At 38.6% G+C, this 23,788-nt stretch overlaps 1 protein-coding gene across 1 annotated transcript; it reads right to left on the bottom strand.

Moving 5' to 3' along the window:
* Positions 1-8,901: 8,901 nt before the first annotated feature.
* Positions 8,902-19,778, bottom strand: LOC122562155 (cleavage and polyadenylation specificity factor subunit 4-like). Its single transcript, XM_088000359.1, has 6 exons — positions 19,676-19,778; positions 17,432-17,482; positions 15,661-15,813; positions 13,759-13,854; positions 10,354-10,447; positions 8,902-8,947 (listed from the first exon to the last, which is right to left on the bottom strand). Exons 1-6 carry the CDS (start codon positions 19,776-19,778, stop codon positions 8,902-8,904), a joined length of 543 nt encoding a protein of 180 aa, XP_087856485.1.
* Between the last annotated feature and the right edge of the window lie 4,010 nt (positions 19,779-23,788).

Raw genomic sequence — 23,788 nt, 5'->3', positions numbered from 1 at the left:
CACACTTAGATTATGTATCGGAGATCAGGAAGAGATTAAATTGTGTAGGTGAGTTAGCTAAACAGCCGTAAAGAGGGCACAGCATACAATGAAGCAGATGACAGATAAAAGCCCAGAGACTGATGTTTTCCCTACGGGATGACACGTTTGTACTGTTAGCAGTGATAGGAGATCCCATCAAAGGCAGGTTTAGTGGTCCCTATCAAATTGAGAAAAAGTTAAGTCAGGTGAACTATCTCAAAGATGCCAGATTGAAAGAAACTGTATCGGGTGTGTCAATGTGAACATGTTGAAACTGCATTATATTGGAGAGAAAGAATTGGAGAAACAGGTGTTAGTGACTGCCCCACAGAGTGAGGAACCAAATCCAAATGTTGTGGATTTTGATGTTCCTCAAAATATATTTAAAAATGAACAAGTCCTTGGGAGTGGGATAGGTTAGTAAACTATCTGTCACAAGAACAAAGAACTGCAGTATGAGGACATATGTAAGGAATACTACTCCAATAAAACACCCCTATTGGCTTAGTCCTTTCAAAGCCAGGCAGGTCCAGAAGGAGATGGACACCATGCCCAATGAGGATATCATCAAGCTGAGCAAGGCAGGCGTGGCATGGTGGCTCAGTAGTTAGCACTGCTATCTCACAGCACCAGGGTCCCGGGTTCAATTCCTGCCTTGTGTGCTTGTCTGTGTGGAGTTTGCACATTCTCCCCATGTTTGTATGGGTTTCTTCCCACAATCCAAAGATGTGCAGGTTAGGTGAATTGGCTATGCTGAATTGCCCATAGTGCATTAGACGGGGGTAGGGGAATGAATCTAGGTGAATTACTCTTTGGAGGGTGACTGTGGATTTGTTGGGCCAAAGGGCTGGTTTTCACACTGTAGGGAGTTTAATTTAAAATAAAAAAAACAAGTGGAGTTTGCTGATCATCTTAGTTCACAAACCAGACAGGACTCAATGGTTCTGCATGGATTATTGAAAAAACAGTTACAAAATCAGACTCCTATCTGATAGAGATTGGAGGACTGTATTGAGAATGTTAGAGAATGTTAGAGAAGCCAGTTACATCACCAAGTTGGACTTACTGAGCGGTTGCTGGCAGGTACCTTTATCAGAGACAGCAAAAGAATTTTTTTGCGTTTGTAACCCCAAATGGGCTATATCAATTTAAAGTGATGCCCTTGGGAAAGGAGGAGAACATACCCACCACATTCCAAAGACTCATGAAGTGTCGTGGCTGGGTTAACAAACTGTGCAGTCTATTCGGACGATGTAGTGATCTTTAGTAAGTCCTGGAAAGATCACATGGTACAGTTGGCAGAGCTCTCTGGATGACCAAGAGAAGCAAAACTGGTGATAAAGTTAAACAAAACCAAATTTGCAAAAGCAAAGGTGACGTTCTTGGGATATAACAAATCGGTCATGGAAGGTTGACCCCATGGAATGCAACGACGAAGGCCATCAAGGAATTTCCATGACCAACCTCCAAGAAAGAGGTGCTTCAATTCTTGAGACTAAGCAAATGCCATCAGACGTTTGTTCCAAACTTCAGCAGTGTAGTAACACCATTAACGGATTGCCAAGTGCTAAGTTGCCATTGATGCTTGTGACATAGGAGTTAGAGCCATACTGCTACTGGATGACGACTATGGGATTTTACTGCCAGTTGGTTACTTCTCAAAGAAACTCAACATTCACGACTGAAAAAAGAACTATTGAGTTTAATACTTGCCTTACAACACTAAAGGTGTATGTCAGTGTTGGAGACAGTTGTGTACAATGATCACAATCCTCTTACATTCTTGGAATGCTCTAAAGACAAAAATGAGATTATTTTGTTGGAGTCTTATGTTACAGACTTTACATTTATATATGGTACATATTGTAATCACAGCTGCATTATCACAGATTTAACTGATAAAGTATAGCTAAGGTTGGCATCTACTCAAATGTTTTATATAGATATGTGGGAAGAAGTTAATGAGCTTAAATTAAAGTCTATGCATATCATGGTAATGTAGTTAAGGAAGAGAAAATAAATGAAGGGATGGCTGGCTTCATTATGTTGGTTTCACTTTTCTGGGGGTGGGGTGGTGGAGGTGTTATAAAGGTGTAGAGGTGTACTGTACCTTTAAGAGATTTGAAAAGTTAGCAAGGACTGACAAAGCAAGAATGTAACATTTGGTTGAAACAAATAGCTGCAAATGAGTTGCCATGAAACAAAAACAAATTCAAATTCAGCCAGTTTAAATTATGCCTCAACACACCAAAATCCGATCAAATTTGAATTTAGTATTTTGATAAAACCAATGAAATGATCCAATGTTGTGGGGTATAAAACCAGTTGTTTTTGAATAGCAAAACAGCTAAGCCAGTACCAAACAGACTACTAGCTGAAGAGCTCTCTGAATGGTACCTGTCTGTAAGTAGTGTGTGCAGAACATTGAAGCTGACCTAGATAAAAAATATCTACAAAAAGCTACAAAGGAGAATCGACAAAGCTGACTGGCTTTTGAAACAAGTTTTTTTTTTGTAAATCTTAAATTGGGACTTTTTAAAAAAAAAATCAGACCAGTATTGTAGCGTGGGAGGGAAAAAATGGGTTAAAGAGAAAGGAATTGTAAATAGTTGTTGGTTTTGATATTCTCCTTGGATTTAAAGTAAAAATTAGCAATTTTATTCTTTAAATAGTGACCTCTGGGACAGTTCTTTGCCTCTTGAATTTTAAGAGATTACAGCGCGAGGTGAATTTTTTTGTGTGGCTGGTTTAAATTAGCAGGGGGGTTTACCCCATGTAACAAGGAGAGGGTGTGTATGTTTGGTTGTGGTCATTGGAATTAAGAAGAATAAGGGCAAGCTTATTAAACAGACAGGATTCTTAGATTTATTGGAAGCTATTCCCAATGGAATATTAAAGTCACAGTTCACAGAAACCCAGTACCAGCACTACATAATGGTGTTTAAGTTCATATAAGAAAGAGATACGAGAATACTTTACGATGGGCAGTCAAACAGTTAATTAATTTGAGGTAGTGTTTCAGCCACATAACCTATTCTGTACCATTAAACTATTTCTTACATCTACTTCATTATAAATTATGCCTATTTTTAAAAGGAGTTGACAGGTTAGATGCAGAAGGACTGTTTTCACTTGTGGAAGAGTCTAGGAGCAGAGAGTATAATCTTGGAATTAAGAATCACCAATTTAAGGCAGATGAGAAGGAATTCTCTCAGAATAGTGAATCTGTGGAATTGTACCACAGAATGCAGTCGAAGCAGTGTCATTAAATATATTTAAGATGGACATAGAGAAGCAAGGATTATGGGAAAAAGCAGGAAAATGGATTGGAGGATTGTTAGAATTAGCCATGAATTTATTGAATGGTAAAACAAAAAATTAGCCAGATGACCTACTTTTTACTCCATTATTTCAGTCTTGCTGGATGCTTAAGAAAATAAAATAAATCTGAAGGAAAAAAAAAGTGTCCTAAAGCATGGAATTGGGTTACTAAATGGCATTAATCCCACACATCTTAGTTTAAGAGGCACCATTGTACTGAAATAGTGAACTAACATTCCTGATGTGTTGCAGAACAGCATTTCAAGCATACATTTTAGAATTAGCAATAATGTCTCCTTTTCAAAAAGGACTTTCTCCCACATTTAGGCTTCCTACATTTTATGGATGTTATGTAGATTTTACAGGTCACATGGGATTTAAAGAACAATTTGCAGCAACTTAAGTGGCTCCAAGAATTTTAGCCTGTGTGAATCTGACAAAAAGAGTCCAGTGGTGGAGCAGACCAGGGTCAGCATAGTAGGGGACAGTCATAGCAATTCTAGAATGGGTTAATTGGTGTTATCAGGTCAGGGAAAAAAATTCAGATTGGGAGATTGATCCCTGACCCATGTCCATGGTTCATGTTTTAAGTGCAGATCTGCAAATAACAACAACAGCTTCTATTAATATAGCTCTTTAATATAATAAACCACTCCAAGATACTTTACAGGAGCATTATCCACATGTGGATAATAACCTCTTGAGTGAGCACCCTCTTGGAATTAGCCAAACAATAAATCCAATTACTTCGAGGAAGGAGGACAAAACTTAAGATATAAAAGATGAAAACAGTGATTTAGTGCATTCAAACCGTTTTAAGCTCGATATTATGTTGCTTAAGGCAAAAGAGAATAAAATTCATCATTTTTTGAACTTTTGCAATACTGGATAAAAGTCAGTCATTCTGCACATTAGATTGTTTGACAGTCCTGGGTTTCAGATCCATTTACATAGTTGCTGTAGTTGTCAGAGTTTGACATTTGTCATTGCATTGGTTCATGTGGTGTCCCTTCTCCCTGCACTGAAGGCAAAGGAGAAATTTCAAATTTGAGTTGCACAATAATTTATTTCATTTCAAGCAGCAATATTTGTTTAGCTTTTAAACTGTTATTTTCATGTTTGATCTAGGAATACATTTCTACTTCAGCTATTTTAAACAAATCATGCTCAATTAGTTCATTTGTTGGATACAAAGAGGAACTCCCATGTGCCACACCAATGTACAAGGACAGCTTGATCAACATAGCATGAAGCACTTAGCATGAAGCACTTTTGTATTTTTCTCCTTCAAACAATGCAAATTTGTTAAAAAATTAAATTACTCCATAATGGAAAGAACAGGATGAGAGACAAACACTTGCTCAAATAAAAATTGAATATCTTTTGAGTCTTTATCCTCAGCCCTCCTCTTCTCCCTTCCCACCAAAATGGGTAGAATTACAAAATAGTATTGATATATAAAACCTGGAGACTTAAGAGTTTTTGATTCAAGTAACACCATTATCAAATAACTAGCATTAATATGGGGAGGAGACAGCCCAGTGGTATTGACACTGGACTGTTAATTGAGAGACCCAGATAATGTACAGCAATGGTGGAACTTGAATTCAATAACAATCTGGAATTAAGAGTATAATGATCACCAGGAATCTATTTGCTCATCTCCTTTTGTGGGGCTGGATTGGGGGGGGAGGGGGGGATGGGGAGAGAAAAGAAGTGCCATCCTTACTTGGTCTGATCCACATCCATAACATGTGGTTGACTCTTAACTGCCCTGTGGCAATAACTGTTAGCCTAGCCAGTGACATCCTCATCACAATCAATCAATCAATTTTAGAAAAAAAAAAATGGTAAAATTTGTAATCAATTGTTAATCATTTAGTAGGTAGCAAATTATTTTAAATATTTATAGTTGATGTGAAATAAATGTTCTATACCTTGAAGCATTTTTGTTGACAGACTCAGCCTCCTTAGACCCTTGTCTCCGCAGTGCTGTCCTTTGTGAAAAGTGGGATCTCAGACATTTCCTATTGAAGAAAACAGTTTTTTACCTTGGCTGTTAGATAAAAATCAGTGCTATTTGAGTGAAGAGAAAATTTTGGAAGCCTCTTCATTCTAATATTCAATAATTACCATAGATCTTTATATTCCAACAGATTGGGAAACTTTGCACAGTCAAGGTCCTTTGCAGTGCTTTTAGAACATTCAACATGCAATTCTGACCTTCTTAAGATAAATTTGGGAGAATATCATAACCGGTTTTCCTTCATGGAAGAGGATGTATTAAACAGCTAAATTGGACCTGTGTACGGATTCTCCATGGGAAATTTATGTTAATGTTTGCTGGAAGCTAACAGCAAACAGTGACAATTTGGAAGTGGCCCAGGCAAAAGGACATCAATAAATGCTTGCCTTCATTTCCGATTTTTACCATGTTAACATAACTCATGTTTTATGCTGTTTCTCAAACCAAACATTCAACCAGTGAGCTATGTTGTGTTGTGTGTTTTCCACAAATCGGTTCACAAAAGTTGTGCTGTGTGTTCAAGCTATGGACAGTATAAGTATTTGTATATCACTGATGCTTGTGGTCAAAATCCATTTCAAAGCCAATATCATGTTTTGCTGGGGAAATAAAATCCTCAATACACAGAGTTGGTGGGAAGTAATGATTTAATCATTCATTTTTCAGATGTACTGCCTTGCAATCTTACAACATCTGAAATTCATGCTAAGAGCAATCTTATCTTTTGATAGGGACTAATTTTCCATTTGTTCCCTGAAAGAAATCTTCACTTATGTCATTCCACTGGAGGGAAATTTCTTCATATAGTTATCAATGAATTATGAAAATGCACATTTGGATTGATACTCCATGTTAAAACTTAACAATTGATACTGTTGAAAACTAGATCAGTGAATTGATGCAAACATTAAATGGTTTCCAAACATTCAATCCCATTGGACAGTAAACATTTTATGGCTGAAAAATAATTATTAGAGCATAACAGTGCAGTACAGGCCCTTTGACCCTCGATGGTTCCACAGGTTGGTGCAACAATCCGAAGCCCATTTAACCTACGCTACTCCATTCTCGTCCACATGCCTATCCAATGACCATTTAAATGCCCTGATAATTGGCGAATTTACTACAGTTGCAGGCAGTGCATTCCATGCTCCTACTACAGAGTAAAGAAACTACCTGACATCTGACCTATATCTATCACCCCTCAATTTAAAGCTATGTCCCCTCGTGCTAGCCATCGCCAGAGGAAAAAGGCTCTCTGTCCATCCTATCTTATATATCTCAATTAAGTCATCTCTCAACCACCTCCTCTAACGAAAACAGCTTCAAGTCCCTCAGCCTTTCCTCAAAGACTTTCCCTCCATACCAGGTAACATCCTAGTAAATCTCCTCTGAACCCTTTTCAAAGCTTCCACATCCTTCCTATAATGCAGTGACCAGAACTGCGTGCAATACTTAAAATGTGGCCACAACAGAGTTTTGTACAGCTGCAGCATGATCTCATGGTCCCAAAACTCAATCCCCCTACCAATAAAAGCTAACACCATATGGTTTCTTAACAATCTCATCAACTTTGGTGGCAATTTTCAAGGATCTATGTACCTGGACCCAGATCTCTCTGCTCATCTACACTACAAAGAATCTTACCATTAGCCCAATACTCTGCAATCCTGTTACTCATTCCAAAGTGAATCACCTCACTTTTCCACATTAAACTCCATTTACCACTCAGCCCAGCTGTGCAGCTTATTTAAGTCTCTAATCTACAACATGCTTCATCACCAGCCACAACTCTACCAACCTTAGTATTATCCTCAAATTTACTAACCCATCCTTCCATGCCCTAATCTAGGTCATTTATATAAATGACCAACAGTGGACCCAGAACAGATCCTTGTGGTACACCACAAGTAACTGAACTCCAAGATGAACATTTCTGTCTTCTTTCAGCTAGCCAATTTCTGATTCAAACCACTAAATCACCCTCAATCCCATGCCTATGTATTTTGTGCAATAGCCTACTGTGGGGAATCTTATCAAACCCCTTACTGAAATCCACATACACCATATCAACTGCTTTACCCTCATCCACCTGTTTGGTCACCTTCTCAGAACTCAATAAAGTTTGTGAAGCATGACTTACCCTTCACAAAATAGTATTGGCTATCCCTAATCAACTTCTTCCCCTCTAGAGGATTATAAACTCTCTCTTATAACCCTTTCCACACTTTACCAGCAACCAAAGTAAGGCTCACTGGTCTATAATTTCCAGGGGTTGTCTCTACTCTTCTTCTTAAGGGGATAAGATTTGCTATCCTTCAGTCTTCCTGCACTATTCCTGTGGACAAAGATCAGAGATCAAAGCTTGGCAATGTCCTCCCTAGCTTCCCAGAGAATCCTTGGATAAACCCCATCTGGCCCAGGGGACTTAAAAAAAAAAATTATAAACTTGTTCCATACTTTTTTAAAAAAAAAGTAATGGACTTTCTTCTCTTCATGGTGTTAACTCCAGTTTGACCTTTAGGAATCCAATTTACTTTTAAACTATTTTAGGAGTGATTAGCTCATTTAATTTATTCTTTCTTTTTAGCATTCACATTTCACTTCCAGTTTTACTAAAAAAATAGAGAAGGGATACTGTTTCTAAATGATATTTAGGGAGTGGACAGTTTGCTACCTTCTCACTTTGAATGAAATGAAATTAATATCATGAATGCCAATTAAAATGACTGGTGTATTTTAAAATACCAACTGAATTATGTTATCAGTCCTATTCATGTGGTAATTGAAATGAAACATTTCTGCCCATTCAGAATTAGAATGGAGGCTTCAAATTAAAATACCAGACAAATTTTTAAAAAGTGGTTGGAAGTAAATATGTTGAAGTAACCTGGCAGGCTAGTGAACGCTACTGACTCCACTCCTTGATTTTTGTGCTTAAAAGCTTTGCCCTCTGCAAATTTAAAAAAGTTATATTTATTCACAATATATATTTTGTTTTTCTGAAGTAAAGAATATCTAGACTTGTATTTAGCCATCAGCATAACCAACTCCAGATGCCAAATCCTGTAAATAAGTGATAAAACCATTAGATTCTAAGTTGAATTGGCTGTCCTTGGATTTTTAAGGTATCTTAGTGTATACAATTTTTCTTTTGTCATTGGACCACAACTCTAAACATTGCTAGTCATTAAACATAAACATAATTTTTGTATCAGTAACAATGCACACATTCAACAACTAGTGCTTCAGTGAAGCCTATTCAAGAGAAAATACATTCTTGAAATGTACCTTTAGGTCACTGTTCCAATCAGTAAATTCATTACCTGGACTGAAAAACATGGGATAAGTAATTAGTTATTAACTATTTGGCTCTAGAAAAAAAAAAGTTCTTCCTGCATTGATACAAGTCTTTTTTAATTCCCCTTATTGCATATTTCTTTCTTTTGACAGGGGGTAGGGAAGTGACTGCACTTGACATCAAGGCAACATTCAGAAGTGTGGGGTAACAAGGAGCCCTAGCAAAACTGAAGTCAAATGGGAATCAAGTAGAAAACCATCTGCTGGTTGGTGTCATTCCTAGAATAAGAAAAATAGTTGTGGTTGTTGGAGGCCAATCATCTCCGCTCTAGGACATCATTGTAGGAGATCCTCAGGCTAGTATGCTGGGCCCAACCATCTTTAGCGGTTTCATTAATGCTTCCGCACCACCATTAGGTGAGAAATGGGGCTGTTTGATAACTGCACACTATTCCGCAACATTCACAACTCTTCAGGTACTGAAGCATTGGGTGTCCAAATGCAACAAAACATGGGTCAAAATTGAGACTTGGGCTGATAACGCCCATCTCCAACAAGACAGCATCCTGTAATTACCTTTTAGCATTCAAAGGCATTTTGAGCAATGATTTCCCCAATCTCTTCTTGTGGGGTTACCATTGGTTCAGCTTCTGGACAATCAAACATCATGGCTACAAGAGCAGGTCAGAGGCTGGGAATCCTGTCAAGTGACTCCTATCCACTATCTAAAAGGCATAAATTATGAGTGTGATGGAATAGCCTCTACATATCTGGGTGAATGCAATTACAACATCACTCAGGAAGCTTGATAACATGCAGGTCCAGAATTACAGGGAATAGTTTTAGGAGGGGGAGGGGGAAAATATATAAAAGGGACCTAAGGGCAACTTTCTCATGCAGAGGGTGGAGTGTGTATGGAATGAGCTGCCAGAGAAAAAGTAATGGAGCATATATAGTTGCAACATTTAAAGGCATCTGGATGGGTGTATGAATAGGAAGGGTTTGGAGGGATGTGGGCTGGGTGCTGGCAGGCGGGACTAGAATGGGTTGGGATATTTGGTCAGCATGGATGAGTTGGACCAAAGGGTCTGTTTCTGTGCTGTACATCTATGACTATGACTGTATTCTATTGGTCTGATATAACCTGTAATTATATATCCCTTGGCATATCAGAGCACCTCAATTGTAGTTCACTCCTGGTTAACCATCTAGTGCCATGCAGTCATCTTGCTGGGTTACCAACACAGCTACCAAGTTGTACCCAGCAAGATATCACAAACCACAAAGGATAGAAATGAGCAATTGATGTCAGTTGAAGGAGAGCTCCTCAGCCTTAAAGTGCCATGGAGTCTTGTACACAAAACAAGATCTAGAGTTTGTCCGGTAAACACCTCATGAATTAGAGCATATCTAATGATGCTGCACTCCCTCAGTAGCTCTGACGTTACACTGACAAGTGCTGAAGGGAGGTTTGAACCCACAACTTCCTTGGTCAGATGCAAGTACAGTACTGACTCAACTGATTAAAAGACTCAAAAAAGTTTGACAAATAAACATTTGAGAATGTTATTTGATATTTCAACAGATTTAATTTTAATTTAACTAATTAAAAAGTTTTGTCCAGATATCAATTGTAACAACTAGCCAAGGACAGCACTACCTAATATAATTTGGAGAAAACTTACTGTGAAAATTTACATGCTGTTCCTTCAGGGCAGTAACCAGCCAGATAATTCTCACAGATTATCTTCCTGGTGTGTTTGTTTTTGCACAGTGGGCCTGCCACAGAAATAGATCAGTGGAGTGAATTTTGTAAACTATATTGTCAATTCACACTACTTTTGCAAAATTAAAATTCATACATACACATCTTTTAAAAATATCAATGCATTGTCATTAGTTCCCAGTTGTTGCTTTTTTTTTAAAAAAAAAAGTGTAGATGGTCCATCCCTACACTAACATTCAACTACATTAACATTCAAGGCTGTTCAATAATCTGAAGTACTAAAGCCAAGCAATTTACAAAAGTCACACAAGGTCAGTCTAGATGCCATGTCTATTGTGAGTTTAGCCCTCTGCTTGCAATTGGCACACTTCTTAGTTCCCAATATACAATTTGCCAGTAATAAACATAGCAAAAGAACTATTCATTCAGCAAATGAAACTTAATGGTTTTGGTTTAAAGGGAAAATAAAAGTTACTTCAAAATGCAAAGCTGATAATGATTTTCTTGGAGGGGGTCAGCATTCCCAATGGATTGTAAACTGGAAAGACTACCTGTAATGATTGAGATCAAATAAGATACCACAAACTCTGGAAGTTTACATCTGTGTCAAAAAAAACATTAGTTTGCTGTTTCGACTGAACCCTTTATGGAGGATCTTAAGCATCAACTTACATTATTGCTCTTGAAATGATGGACCTGCTGCAGAAGTAATTTCTATTTTTATATTTGAAATGTATGAAGACAAAGAGATTCAAGATGGGTTTGAGAAACATATGCAAAATTATAATAATCATAATACAAATAGAGAAGACAACAGAATCAGATATACTAAAGAGGATAAAAGGGTTGAATACACGTAATTTATTAAAGATAAGAGTAGTTTAGAACACATTCCTACCTTCACCTCAAGCTTCAATCAAATCTGAGCAAACAGTTTAATGAAAACTGAAAACAGTTTCTTTAGATTTTGTCTCAAGGTTTCCAATTCTCCCAATTTCATCATTAATCAGATCAGAACTATTTTCTTTGATGTTATTTGCATTTTGGGAAACTAATGCTAGAGTTTTCAGCATTCATCAGAAATGTTGCCCACTCTACTTTGCGTTATGCACATGCTGTTTCTGATTGAGAAAACATGGTAACCATGCGAGCAAGACATTTTATGCTTGTTTACAAACTATGAAATTTCCAATGATTCAGTCTGTAGAAATTGAAGCTATTTATTCCTTTGGTGGAAAGTTCATGAACTACAGGACACTGACTTGATCTGATTGGGGTGAACAAACAAAAAGGAGAACAAACCATTTTAATGCAGTGAGTGATTATAGTCTGGAAATGAGAGAGCATGGAAGAGACAGATTCAAGTGGGTCTTTCAAAAGAAAAAAAAACGGAATTAACTGAAAAAGAATGAAAATTGCAGGGCACCTCAGCTATAGATCATCTCTGCAGGGGTTCCTCAGGGTAGTGCCCAAGGCCCAACCATCTTCAGTTGCCCCAATGACCTTCCCTCCATCACAAGGTCAAGTCAGATGTGGGGATGTTCAACAATGATTGCACAATGTTCAGCACCATTCGCAACTTCAGATACTGAAGCAGTCCATGATCAATATATTAGGATCTGGACAATGTCCAGGCTTGGGCTGACAAGTGGCAAGTAATACTCACACCACAAAAGTGCCAGGCAATGACCATCTCCAATAAGAGACAATTGAACCACTGCCCCTTGACATTCAATGGTATTACCATCACTGAACCCTCCATTATCAGCATCCTTGGGGTTATAACTGACCAGAAACTCACCACATGACAATGGCTGCAAAAGCAGTTCAGCAGCAGGAATACTATGGTGAGTAATAGGAAAGATACAGAGGCTTTGGAGAGGGTGCAAAGAAGGTTTACCAGAATGCTGCCTGGACTGCAGGGCTTGCTGTATGAAGAAAGGTTGAATAAGCTCAGACTTTTCTCTAGAGAGAAGGAGGAAGAGAGGAGACCTGATCGACGTGTACAAAATAGTGAAGAATAGATTGAGTCAATAGCCAGAGACTTTTCCCCAGGGCAGGATTGACTGGTACGAGAAGTCATAGTTTGAAGATAGGTTCTTTACACAGTTGTGAATGCATTGCCAGTTGAGGTGGTGGAAGTGAAGTCTTTGGGGACATTTAAGCGACTGCTGGACGTGCACATGGATAGCAGTGAGGGGTGCGTAGGTTAAGTTATAATATTTTACATTAGGATTAAGTCTCGGCACAACATAGTGGGCCAAAGGGCCTGTTCTGTGCTTTACTTTTCCATGTTCTATGTAACTCACTAAATCCTGTCTACCTTCTATATGGCACAAATCAGGAATGTGATGGAAACCTCTCACCTGCCTGGATCAGTGCAGCTCCAACAACACTCAAAAAGCTTTAAAACAAGTATTTTCATAGGCACCACATACACAAGCATCCACTCCCTCCACTACCAATGCTCAGTAGCAGCAGTGTGTAGTATCTACAAGATGCAGTGCAGAAATTCTTCAACCTCCAGACCACAGACCACTTCCATCGAGAAGGACCAGGCAGCTGATACATGGGAACACCACCATCTGCAAGTTTCCACTGAGGCACTCACCATCTGGACTTGGAAATAGGTAGTTCTTAATTCACTGCTGTTGGATCAAAATCCCAGAATCCCCTCCCCAAGGAGTAATGTGAGTCAACCTACAGCACATGGACTGCAGTTCATCTTCTGAAGGGCAGCTGGGGACGAGCAATAAGTGCTGACCAGCCAGTAATGTACACAGTCCATCAGTGAATAAAAAAACACTGCAGGTGAGTAGCAAACTATTTCTGTTGATAAACTGCAGCAGGATTAAACACAATATTATAGTGCTAATTGCTCTGCAGATGACCAGCATGAGTTAAAACAGTTTATTTTTAAGATACTTCCATAGAAACAAACAGCGGCAGTTAAAAAACTCATTAATATAATATGGAATAATCCTGCTTGAGTGTAAAAAATATTTTCTACAGAATTAAAAAGGGTGCTGGTCAGAATTTGGACCATGAAGGATTTAGAATACATTTAAAAATAAGTTGTCATGAGTCGTGGACATTGCTGACATTTATTGTCCACCTCTAATTGTCCTCAAGGGGGTAGTAGTGAGCTGACTTCTTGAATCGCTGCAGTCCTTGTGATGTACCTCCTCAGTGCTGTTAGGGAGAAAATTCTAGGATTTCAACAACAGCAGTGAGAGAACAGCAATATAGTTTGTTATAATCAGAATGTTTATGCTCGAAGATGAATTCACATCTGTAGCAGTAGAGAATTAGTAACCAGGCCAGTATTGAGCAAAATGAAAAATTTAAGTCTGCAGTTACTTACCATATTTACAGAATCCTCGGTCATACCAGGGACAGTCTGGAATTTGCATCCGCGAATTGATGTGTAGGAAAGGACACTCTTGCTTATTGCATTCACCTGCATCCAAAATAGCAAGTCATGTGACTCAGTATGGCCTGTGCCCCAATCTTATTATTTGCATTTAAAGGGATGGAGCAGATTTTGACTGAAATACACCATAAAGATTTAAATCTTAGTAGGACTCTGGGAAGGTGTCAAGAAAAAGAAGATACATGGATTCCCAGCTATGGACAGATTGAACAAGCCCTGCTGCTTTGAAAATGGAAGAGGTTGTAACAAAATTTATTTGAATCTCCTCCCCCAATGATTCTTTTGGCCTATTCAGAATTGCTATGGATTCCTCATTCTCAATCCCTTATCATTTTAAGGGAGCAACAGTACAAGTACTGTAAGACAGGTTTATAAATGCAATTTCTTCCATATTTATTTCCTTGCCCTATGTCTGAAGGCAGCATCTCATGCTGGGGAAAAGAACCACAAGTTACAAATTTTTTTCTAGCACCTTGGTCAAGATCCTTGCAGCGTGTGCAAAATTTAAAAGCATGGCCTAGATTTTCACTATCATCCTACATCAAATGTTTTTCCCCTACAAGCAGGTAAAAACAATGACTACAGATGCTGGAAACCAGATTCTGGATTAGTGGTGCAGGAAAAGCACAGCAGTTCAGGCAGCATCCGAGGAGCAGGAAAATCGACGTTTCGGGCAAGAGCCCTTCATCAGGAATACAGGACAAGCACCAATCAAAAAATCTATCAACATCTGCCCATAATTTCTGACCATGCATTTATTTGAAAAATAAAAGAGCAACAAAGGTCATTTTCCAATAGTTGCTCCAAGCAACAGAAACAAAATTCTGGGGAAAACAATCAGCAAGTCTGGAGGCATGTGGAGAGAGAGAGAAACAGAGTTAGTGCTTAGAGTCCAGCCTCTTCAGAACTCCCAGCAGTCGAATCTGTGCACCCATCCCCAATCCTAGTTAAGCTCAATCTTTATGATTGTGGATAAAACCTTAACTGATGCCTCCCTTCCTCCATAGTGCCACCTTAGAGGGGCAGACCATGATGGAACTTTAAATGTTTGCAGTCTTTGCAATTTAATTCCACACCAAATGGCATTTGCCCACTGAAGTATTTGAAAACCCAAACAGTATCATCCAAGCCCTTGAAAGATGTGAACAATGGTGAATTAGTTGGTAAAACATGACAGATTGGAAATTTTTGCTTATCCATTTCGAGACAAAAAGTCTGACTTTGCACCAAGGGTTTGAATGGAGACATGAGAATCTTGCAAATGAATGCAAAGGCCTACTTGCATGTATTAACATCCTTTGGTAAAATTCAGGCCAGTTATTCAAAAATATCAGACCAGTGATTTGCTCTTGCAATGTTGTCAGTTAGAAATTGTACCAAAAATGTAAACCAGGATTTTCCAGAAACACTAACCAACTAACTTTTCCATTTTATGGATTTCCCAGTCAGTATAAGAATCAATGACGTACATTCAGACTTATTTTGTCAATGACAGTTTTCCAGTGTACTGATTTTAAAATGATCTAGTTAATGGGCACAAACTCTAGCTAAAACAGGAAATATTCTGGTCTTCATTTGTAGGGCTCAACATTAGTTGCAATTATTTCTGTAAGCTTCTATGCTTTCTACAGACCACCTCAATTCAGGAGTTCTTTCAGATCTCTCCATATTTGATGAATGACTCTATTTGAGACTTCAGCCCTTGGCATCACATGTCAGGCATCATTTTTTTCATGTCAAAGTTATGTATAGAAATAAATATACTGTGATCTCATTGAGTGGTAGAGTTGAAGGGCTGAATGGTCTACATCTGCTCTTGTTTTATTGGCTTACCATATTTTGAATAGAAGTAGCATCGTGGCATCTTGGTCTCATCATACTCATGCAAAAACTCACACTGGTCTCCTTTTTTACACAGGCTTCGGAGCCAGTGTTTGCATACGACATTCTTGTCACCACACGTGTGTCGAAATGGGCACATTTGTTCTACAATTAACAAAGACCGTTATAGTTACAAGTGGAGATTCACTGGAATACAAAAAAAGTGTTATTAAAAAAAGGGAGAGAGATTCAGTTTGGTGATGCCTATTATGAGATGATGATACAGAAAGCGTCTCTAATGACCCTGCAATGCTAGTAAGAAAACCAAGTTGACATTTACCATTACAGCAACACAGCAAGTTTGAACATAGACATTGTAATGTGAAAACTAATTAGCAATTATCTATTTAGTAAATAATATCAAATATTGCCTGAATATTTGATATAGTAATGAACTGTCAATTTACACAATAAAAACGATCATTTTCAAGGTTTGTTTTAAACATTTCCATAATTTTCTAAAATTCAATTTTTGTTGAATCCCAGTTATGAAGAAATTAAGGCAACCCTATTTTGTGATCACTCCCAGGATATGATTGCATATGGAGATTCATTTCTATAGTAACTGCCCTCAGTTTTAGAGTTCAACTGGACATTGAATAAAAATTGTTTATTCAGTGATGAAAGGTGGGCACAGGGGAGACTTTGATTTGAAACAAACAAAGTCTCTTTGACAAGATATCAGATTATACACAGTCAAGTACTTACATCCAGCTCAGTTGGGGAAGTGGGAAAATTTTACAGGCCAAGTTTTTAAAGGAGTAAATGGGGTAAAGCTGGTTAAATCCTTGAATATACTTGATTAACTATCCCCCAAGGGTTGTTACTGGGGATTAAGTAAAAGTCTACAATTTACTTTTCAACAATATATTTCTGGAAAAAAAGGCTAAAGCTGTAATAATTTTATTAAAGAGATACTTAATCATTGTGGACACAACCTTAACTAAATGTTCTTTTTCCTCCATTGTATCAGCTGCCCTGGTCCTTCTAGATGGAAGTGGTCCAGAACTCCCTCCTAGTCCAATACATTTTTTTTCTGGAAATTTGTGAAGAAGAGTTATGTATTTTGTTTTACTAAATCAGAACACCTACAGTATGGAAGGTCCATTGGGCCCACATTAACCTTCCAAAGAGCATCTGACCCAGACAGATGCACCTACCCTATCCTTATAATCCCACATTTTCACTGGCTAATCCACCTAGCCTGCACATCCCAGACACTTGGCAATTAAACATGGCCAATCCACTTGCACATTTTTGGGCTATGGGAGGAAACTGGAGCACCAGAGGAAACTCAGGCAAACAAGCAGAATGTGTAAATTCCACACAGACAGTTGGCAGAGGATGGAATCAAATTCAGGTCCCTGGAACTGTGAAGCAGCAGTGCTAACCACTGAGCCACTATGGTGATCACCAATTAAAAGAGCAATTCTGAAAATGCAGTGACCAAAATGGTTGGTGATCAATGGAACCGCTTTAAAATAAATAACAATTCCACTTTGCATCAGTCACATTATAAAACAGACTTAGTGTGCAGATCAACATTTCCCTTGCCACATATTAATGACATGGTCACAGATCATTCCAAACTACACTTGCTTAAGTTTTCATTCAAGATTCAAAATTGATTCAGCCCAATTCCATAACTAATGGCAGTTCTATTTATCAACAAGGGATCGCATCTCAATACTTGAATGATGTTTTTGTTTCATTAGTATCTTACCTTTTAAGCATTTACCTTTAATGAAAAGCTCACAAACAGCTGAACTAGATCCTGCAAAGAAAGATCACAATATTTATAGGGAACTCAAGACTACTATTACTGGCATATATTTCACTATCCATGAGCTTGCTTAAATGGATTTCTCACATCTTTGTTGTTAATACACAATACTAACTTTTTTCCCCCGCTCACACCTATTAAGAGCTAACATTTTATACCATTCGTCTAGCTGTTCCATTTTTGTATTACAAGGACATCAACTACCTTACAGGCTTATAACAATGTCTTAGTGCACACTGAAGATGTTGAACTTTTACTGTGCTGATACAAACCTAAGCATCTAGTATTTTAGCCATACCTCCATCAAGATGCACTTCATAAGCAAGTGCTTAAATAATTTGCCAAAATTCATACTAGTAACAATTGCATTCATATAACTTGAATTTTCATTTTTTAATATGGAGTGCACCATTTACCTTTTTATTATTAAATGCACATCTATAATCAAAGATCCAAGAGTAAAATGATAAAGTAATATCTTAAATATAGGTTGGAATGTTGCTGGTGTCAAAGGGAGGAGAACTATCCACAATTTATTTTTAAAACTTCCTGCTGCCCAACCTGCAAGGTTTGGTCATTTTCTCTTTAGGGAATTAGCTTGCAAGAGTCAGATGAAAAAATAAAATAAAATCCCTCCCCATCACGAAACCAGACCGGCTGGTGAATCATCCAAAGTACCACAGTGCACTCCAGATCTGAGATAATGTAAAGGTTTAGGTTGTTTACAGTCAGCCAATTCTAGGTCAATCATCCTGGAGCCTACCCAGTCTCTAATAAGAGCCTAAAGTCCAATCTCCATTTCCAAGGAAGGCATTAGAATTCTCTAATTGAGATTAATACTAATATTGCTGAATAGTTTGGAACCAAAATCATGAACTGCCATTTTGTTGTATGATGCAGTCATTAAGAAGCATCAGATCCTATTTACTTATTAATTAGAACTTAAGTCCTAATTAATTTAAAAAACTCAAGTCACATCTGCTGAAATTGATTAGATTAGTTACAGTGTGGAAACAGGCCTTTCGGCCCAACAAGTCCACACTGATCTGCCGAAGTGCAACCCACTCACCTAACATTACGGGCAATTTAGCTTAGCCAATTTACCTAACTTGCACATTTTTTGGACTGTGGGAGGAAACCGGAGCTCCTGGAGGAAACCCACGCAGACACGGGGAGAATGTGCAAACTCCACACAGTCAGTCAGTCAGTCGCCTGAGGCGGGAACTGAACCCAGGTCTCTGGCACTGTGAGGCTGCAGTGCTAACCACTGTGCTACCATGCTGCCCATCTTTCAATCTAGTCCTCTTTCTCCAAAAGAATCCAAAACCCTCTCTTTAAAAAAATTCATGAACAACTTTCATGGCATCATTTTGAGATTGTTGTCAACTTTAAGTATTTGAAACTCAGTTTCAAAGTATTGGGTGAAATTTGAACAAGTGAACAACAGGATAATTTATCATAGGTCAAGGCATAATCTTCCTTCAACAATTTCAGATATTGGAAAATATTACCTTTAAACCTTTCCTAAAGATTGATCTCTTTCAGGCACAAAGCAGCCTGTAAAGAAAAACACACAGTATCTCACTTGCCCAGATGAGTTCAGCTCCAACAATATTCAAGAAGATCAACATCATCCAATACAAAGAAACCCATAAATCAGCTGCACATGTCCATTGCAGTGCACTGGGCTATAGTGTACACCATCCACATGCACCATCTTACCATGACTCCTTCCACAGCACCAACTACTGCTAAAAGGACAAAGGCAGTAGGTGACTTGGGAGCACCACCACCTGCAAGTTTCCATTAGCATCTGACCCAATTCAATTTCCAAAATAGCTTTTCATTGTCCTGCATCAACAGTCCAGAACTACCTCCTGATAGTGCTACAGATTTGGTTCCACCACATAGACTACAGTAGTTCAAGAAGGCAACTCACCATTACCTTCACAGACAATGCTGGCCTTACCTTGCCATTCTCATGGAGGGATTAAAGGAAAAGCAAACAAACAACAAGAAAAAACAAGAATATAAAAGTTGAACAATGAAATTTGTTTCAAATACAATTACATTTCTATTACAGTGAAAACAATGGAATACTTTCTAAATAATTAAGGCAATTATGCACAAGAATGAGTTTTTTCCCCCCCAAGTTTTATCTTCAGATGACAAGGAACTCCTTACTATCCATGCCAGAAAATGGCAAATCCATAATTCCTCTTTGTTGCTCCAGAACAATTTCAAAATCAAATCTCATCATCTGTAAACCAGCTACCAACTCTTGCATCTTTCACTGTTACAGTTTAACTTCTTTTTTTTTTCTATCAATACTATCCACATTAGGGAACAAACATATGCCTTAGCAAAGTTAATTTATAAACATATCTGTGCCCAGGGCCTCCTGGGACTTTATAAAATATTAATTCTGTTTTAAATTACATTTTGTAATAAACTGCAGATTATAGTGTAAATAGAGATTTGTCAATTAAAGAATTTAATTTAATGATTTTCAAGTTTAGGGTTACAATGGTCACATGACAATTCAGTACTGGGATTAGTGACTTAATTAGCTGTTCACTGAAAGCTAAGGTAAATCTTATGTGCTGAAATTTGTTGCTTCAGTGAATTGTCTGTAAATATTTGCAGAAATAATGGATTGGAAAGTAATTTTGAGTTTTGCAATTACATTGTAAGGGAAAGGCAAAAATGATTAATTTATAAGTTGAAGTGTAGTTAGAATTTGATCACAGTTACATTAGCTTCTGGCCATTCGTAGCTGGGTGTTCCGTTTCCTGCTGGGAAAGTGAAGAGGGAAAATCTTTCAACACTATCAACTACGAGGTAAAAGGGTCCTAGGTCCTACTAAGAGGAAGTGGTAGATGCAATATTTAAAAGACAATTGGACAGGAATGTGAATAGGAAAGGTTTCAAGGATGTGGGCCAAACACAGGCAAAAGTAGTTGTTTACTTTGGGAAGTTTGGTCAGCATGGATGAGTTGGACTGAAGGGTCGGCTTCAGTATAACTGTACAACTGTACTGCTGTATAACTGTACAATCTTGTCTATTGCACACTGCTGTGTACTTTGATTGCAAGCAGTTTAAAAGTATTTCTTGCTGCTATGTCCAATCATATTCATGTTCTTATGAAGCCCTTGGCATCAATGTTGCTGTTGACATCAAATTGTTAAGGTGTGTGAGTCTAAGTTGATGCTGTAATACTATTGCCTTAACTTACAAATATATGAACTATACATAATCAACAAAAGTAAATGCAGTTACCTTTAAAAGAATCCTCTCACTTCTTCCAGATGAAAGGGTAGCCATGGGCACCCACATGGGCTCCAGCTATGCCTGTCTCTTTGTTAGCTACATAGAACGGTCCATCTTCCGCAGTTACACTGGCACCACTCCCTACCTCTTCCTCCGCTACATTGATGACTGCACCACCTTGTGTTTCCACGAGGAGGTTGAACAGTTCATCAACTTCACCAACACATTCCACCCCGACCGTAAATTCACCTGGACCACCTCAGACACCTCTCTCCCCTTCCTGAACCTCTCCATCTCGATCAACAGTGACCAACTCAACACTGACATTTTCTACAAACCCACCGACTCCCACAGCTACCTGGATTACACCTCCTTCCACTGCAGGAATTGCAAAACCTGCACACACACCTCCACACACCCCTCCCCCCCCCCACCCCCACACCTCTGTCCAAAGCCCCAAAGGAGCCTTCCACATCCATCAGACTTTCATCTGCACTTCCACACGTCATTTACTGTATCTGTTGCTCCCAATGTGGTCTCCTCTATATTGGGGAGACAGGATGCCTACTCGCAGAGCACATCAGAGAACATCTCCAGGACACCCCACCGCCCTGTGGCTGTCAACTCCCCATCCCACTCTGCCGAGGACATGCTGGTCCTAGGCCTCCTCCATTGCCACACTCCAACCACCCGATGCCTGGAGGAAGAATGCCTCATCTTCCGCCTCGGGATCCTCCCACCACACAGCAATAATGTGGATTTCTCCAGTTTCCCCATTTCCCCTCCCTCCTACCTTACTCCAGTTCCAACCTTCCAACTCGGCACCATCCTCATGACCTGTCCTACCTGTCCATCTTCCTTCCCATCTATCCACTCCACCCTCCTCTCCAAACTATCACCATGACCCCCACCTCTATACACCTATTGCACTCTTAGCTACCCCCCCCCCCCCCCCCCCAACCAGCCCCGCTCCCCCCTATTTATCTCTCCACCCCGAGGCTCCCTGACTCATTCCTGATAAAGGACTTTTGCCTGAAATGTTGATTTTCCTGCTCCTCGGATGCTGCCTGACCTGCTGTGCTTTTCCAGCTCCACACACTCGACTGCTTCTGGTCATAGTATCTTTCACCTTACTATATGGTGCTAATTAATTCAATACATGTAGTTTTGTGTATGTCCCATATAGATTGAATAGCTTTTCACAAGTTCCTTATTTACAACATGAAGGAAATTTGAATATTTGCTGGTGATTTTAGATTTACCTATCTACAATGTAGCCCTTTTTCCTGGAGTCAATTTATTTTTCTTCTGTTCGAAATTTACCTTCCTTTAAATTCTAAAATCCGGCTCACATCTTCAAATTAAATAAGAAATTCAATTATATGATGTTCACTGTTTCCAAGGTAATTCCTTACTTTCAAATTGTGAACTAATTCTGGTTCGTTACTCATCATTAAGTCTAATATGTTCCCAGAAAACACATCATTCTATGAAATTGACTTGAATACATACTTGAATTTATAGACCAGGAGAAGCAGAACATCCAGTATGAAAGTTTAAAATTTTCCTTTCTTCCCATGTCAGCCATTGTTCAATGGCGATATGGTTACCAGAATCAGAATGTCACGTGTTCACTCCAGAGAGCTGAGCACAAAGACTTAGACTGACACACCAGGATGGTACCAAGGGAGAACTGCACACTCTGAATTAACCAGTTTCTAATGAGACACTAAGCCAAGGCTCTTTTATATGTGCTGGAGTACAGTGCTGAAATTAATGTTGTGAAAGGTGAAATTCAAATTGCAGAAATAGATATTCATAAACCACTTTCTTTGAGGGCAGTGATGAGTGCTGTCACTTTGACGTTAACTGCAAGATATGGAACAATTTTATATTGCTACTTTTGAGGCTGCTGTGTTCTGTCTCACAGACAGTACGCCTTTAAGAGATATCTTCGTGTTACCATCACTGCTTCATGGTATGTGACCTGAAGGTATAGATGTCTCGCATTCCATTTTATCCTGGGATCACCTGAAACTCTACAGGAAACATGCTCCTCTGTTGTAATCTGATGGTTTAATTTTAGATGTGACACTTAAGTCTGTGGATGTAATATTTGATATAATTGTTTGTTGAAACAAACGTCTGTTGGATTTTTCAATACCTTGTTATCCATTCTGGTTCCTAGTGTTTTGGAAGATAGAATAAACTTTGCTGAATCGGATAAATCAGCCCATTGGAGACAAACTCACGCCAGTACTACAACCAAACCTCTTGTCCAACATCCTATATTTACATACCATTATTCCCCTGAATAGAACAGAATATGTTTTATACCGGTGCCATTTTGGTTTGAATTTGCAGTGTGATTATTAATAGTAATGTGAATTGTTAATTATCTTCTAGGCTCCATACAATAAAAACTTGAATTTATTGATAATTAGTTCTTGATATTTAATTGAACTGAGATCATTTGAACTTTGTGGCTGTTTGTGAGGTTGGCAAAAATTATGTTGTAGCAAGGAATATATAGTGAATGGTAGGATTCTGAGAATTGCTGAGGATTAGAGGGACCTTTGGTTTGCAGGTATATTGGTCCCTTAAGGTGTCAGGACAGGTGGATAAAGTTGTTAAGAAAGCAAATAGTATACTTGCCTCTATTAGCTAAGACATAGAACTTAAGAGCAGGGAGGTGATATTGGTACGATATAAAACATAGGTTAGGTGTACAGGTAGAGTATTTTGTACAGTTCTGGAATCCACATTATTGGAGGGATATGATAGCACTAGAGAGAATGTAGAGGAGGTTTACTAGGATGTTGTCTGGGATGAAGTGTTTCAGTTCTGTAGGGAGATTGGACAGACTGGAATTACTTTCTTTAGAACAGAGGAGATGTATAAAATGATAAGAGGCATACATGGAGCAGGTCAAGCAACCCCTTGATGAAGGGATCATTGACCGAAGGCACTGATTTAAGGGGCCGAAAATTTAAAGGGGATATGAGGAAAAACCGTTTCACCCAGTG

Source organism: Chiloscyllium plagiosum, unplaced genomic scaffold (genome assembly GCF_037043375.1).
Source record: "Chiloscyllium plagiosum isolate Xiang-an unplaced genomic scaffold, Cpla_swu_hap1 HiC_scaffold_25, whole genome shotgun sequence".
In the NCBI taxonomy this organism is placed as follows: Eukaryota; Metazoa; Chordata; class Chondrichthyes; order Orectolobiformes; family Hemiscylliidae; genus Chiloscyllium; species Chiloscyllium plagiosum.
The sequence above is the reverse complement of the archived record's forward strand: the minus strand, read 5'-3'. Positions and strand labels throughout refer to the sequence as shown.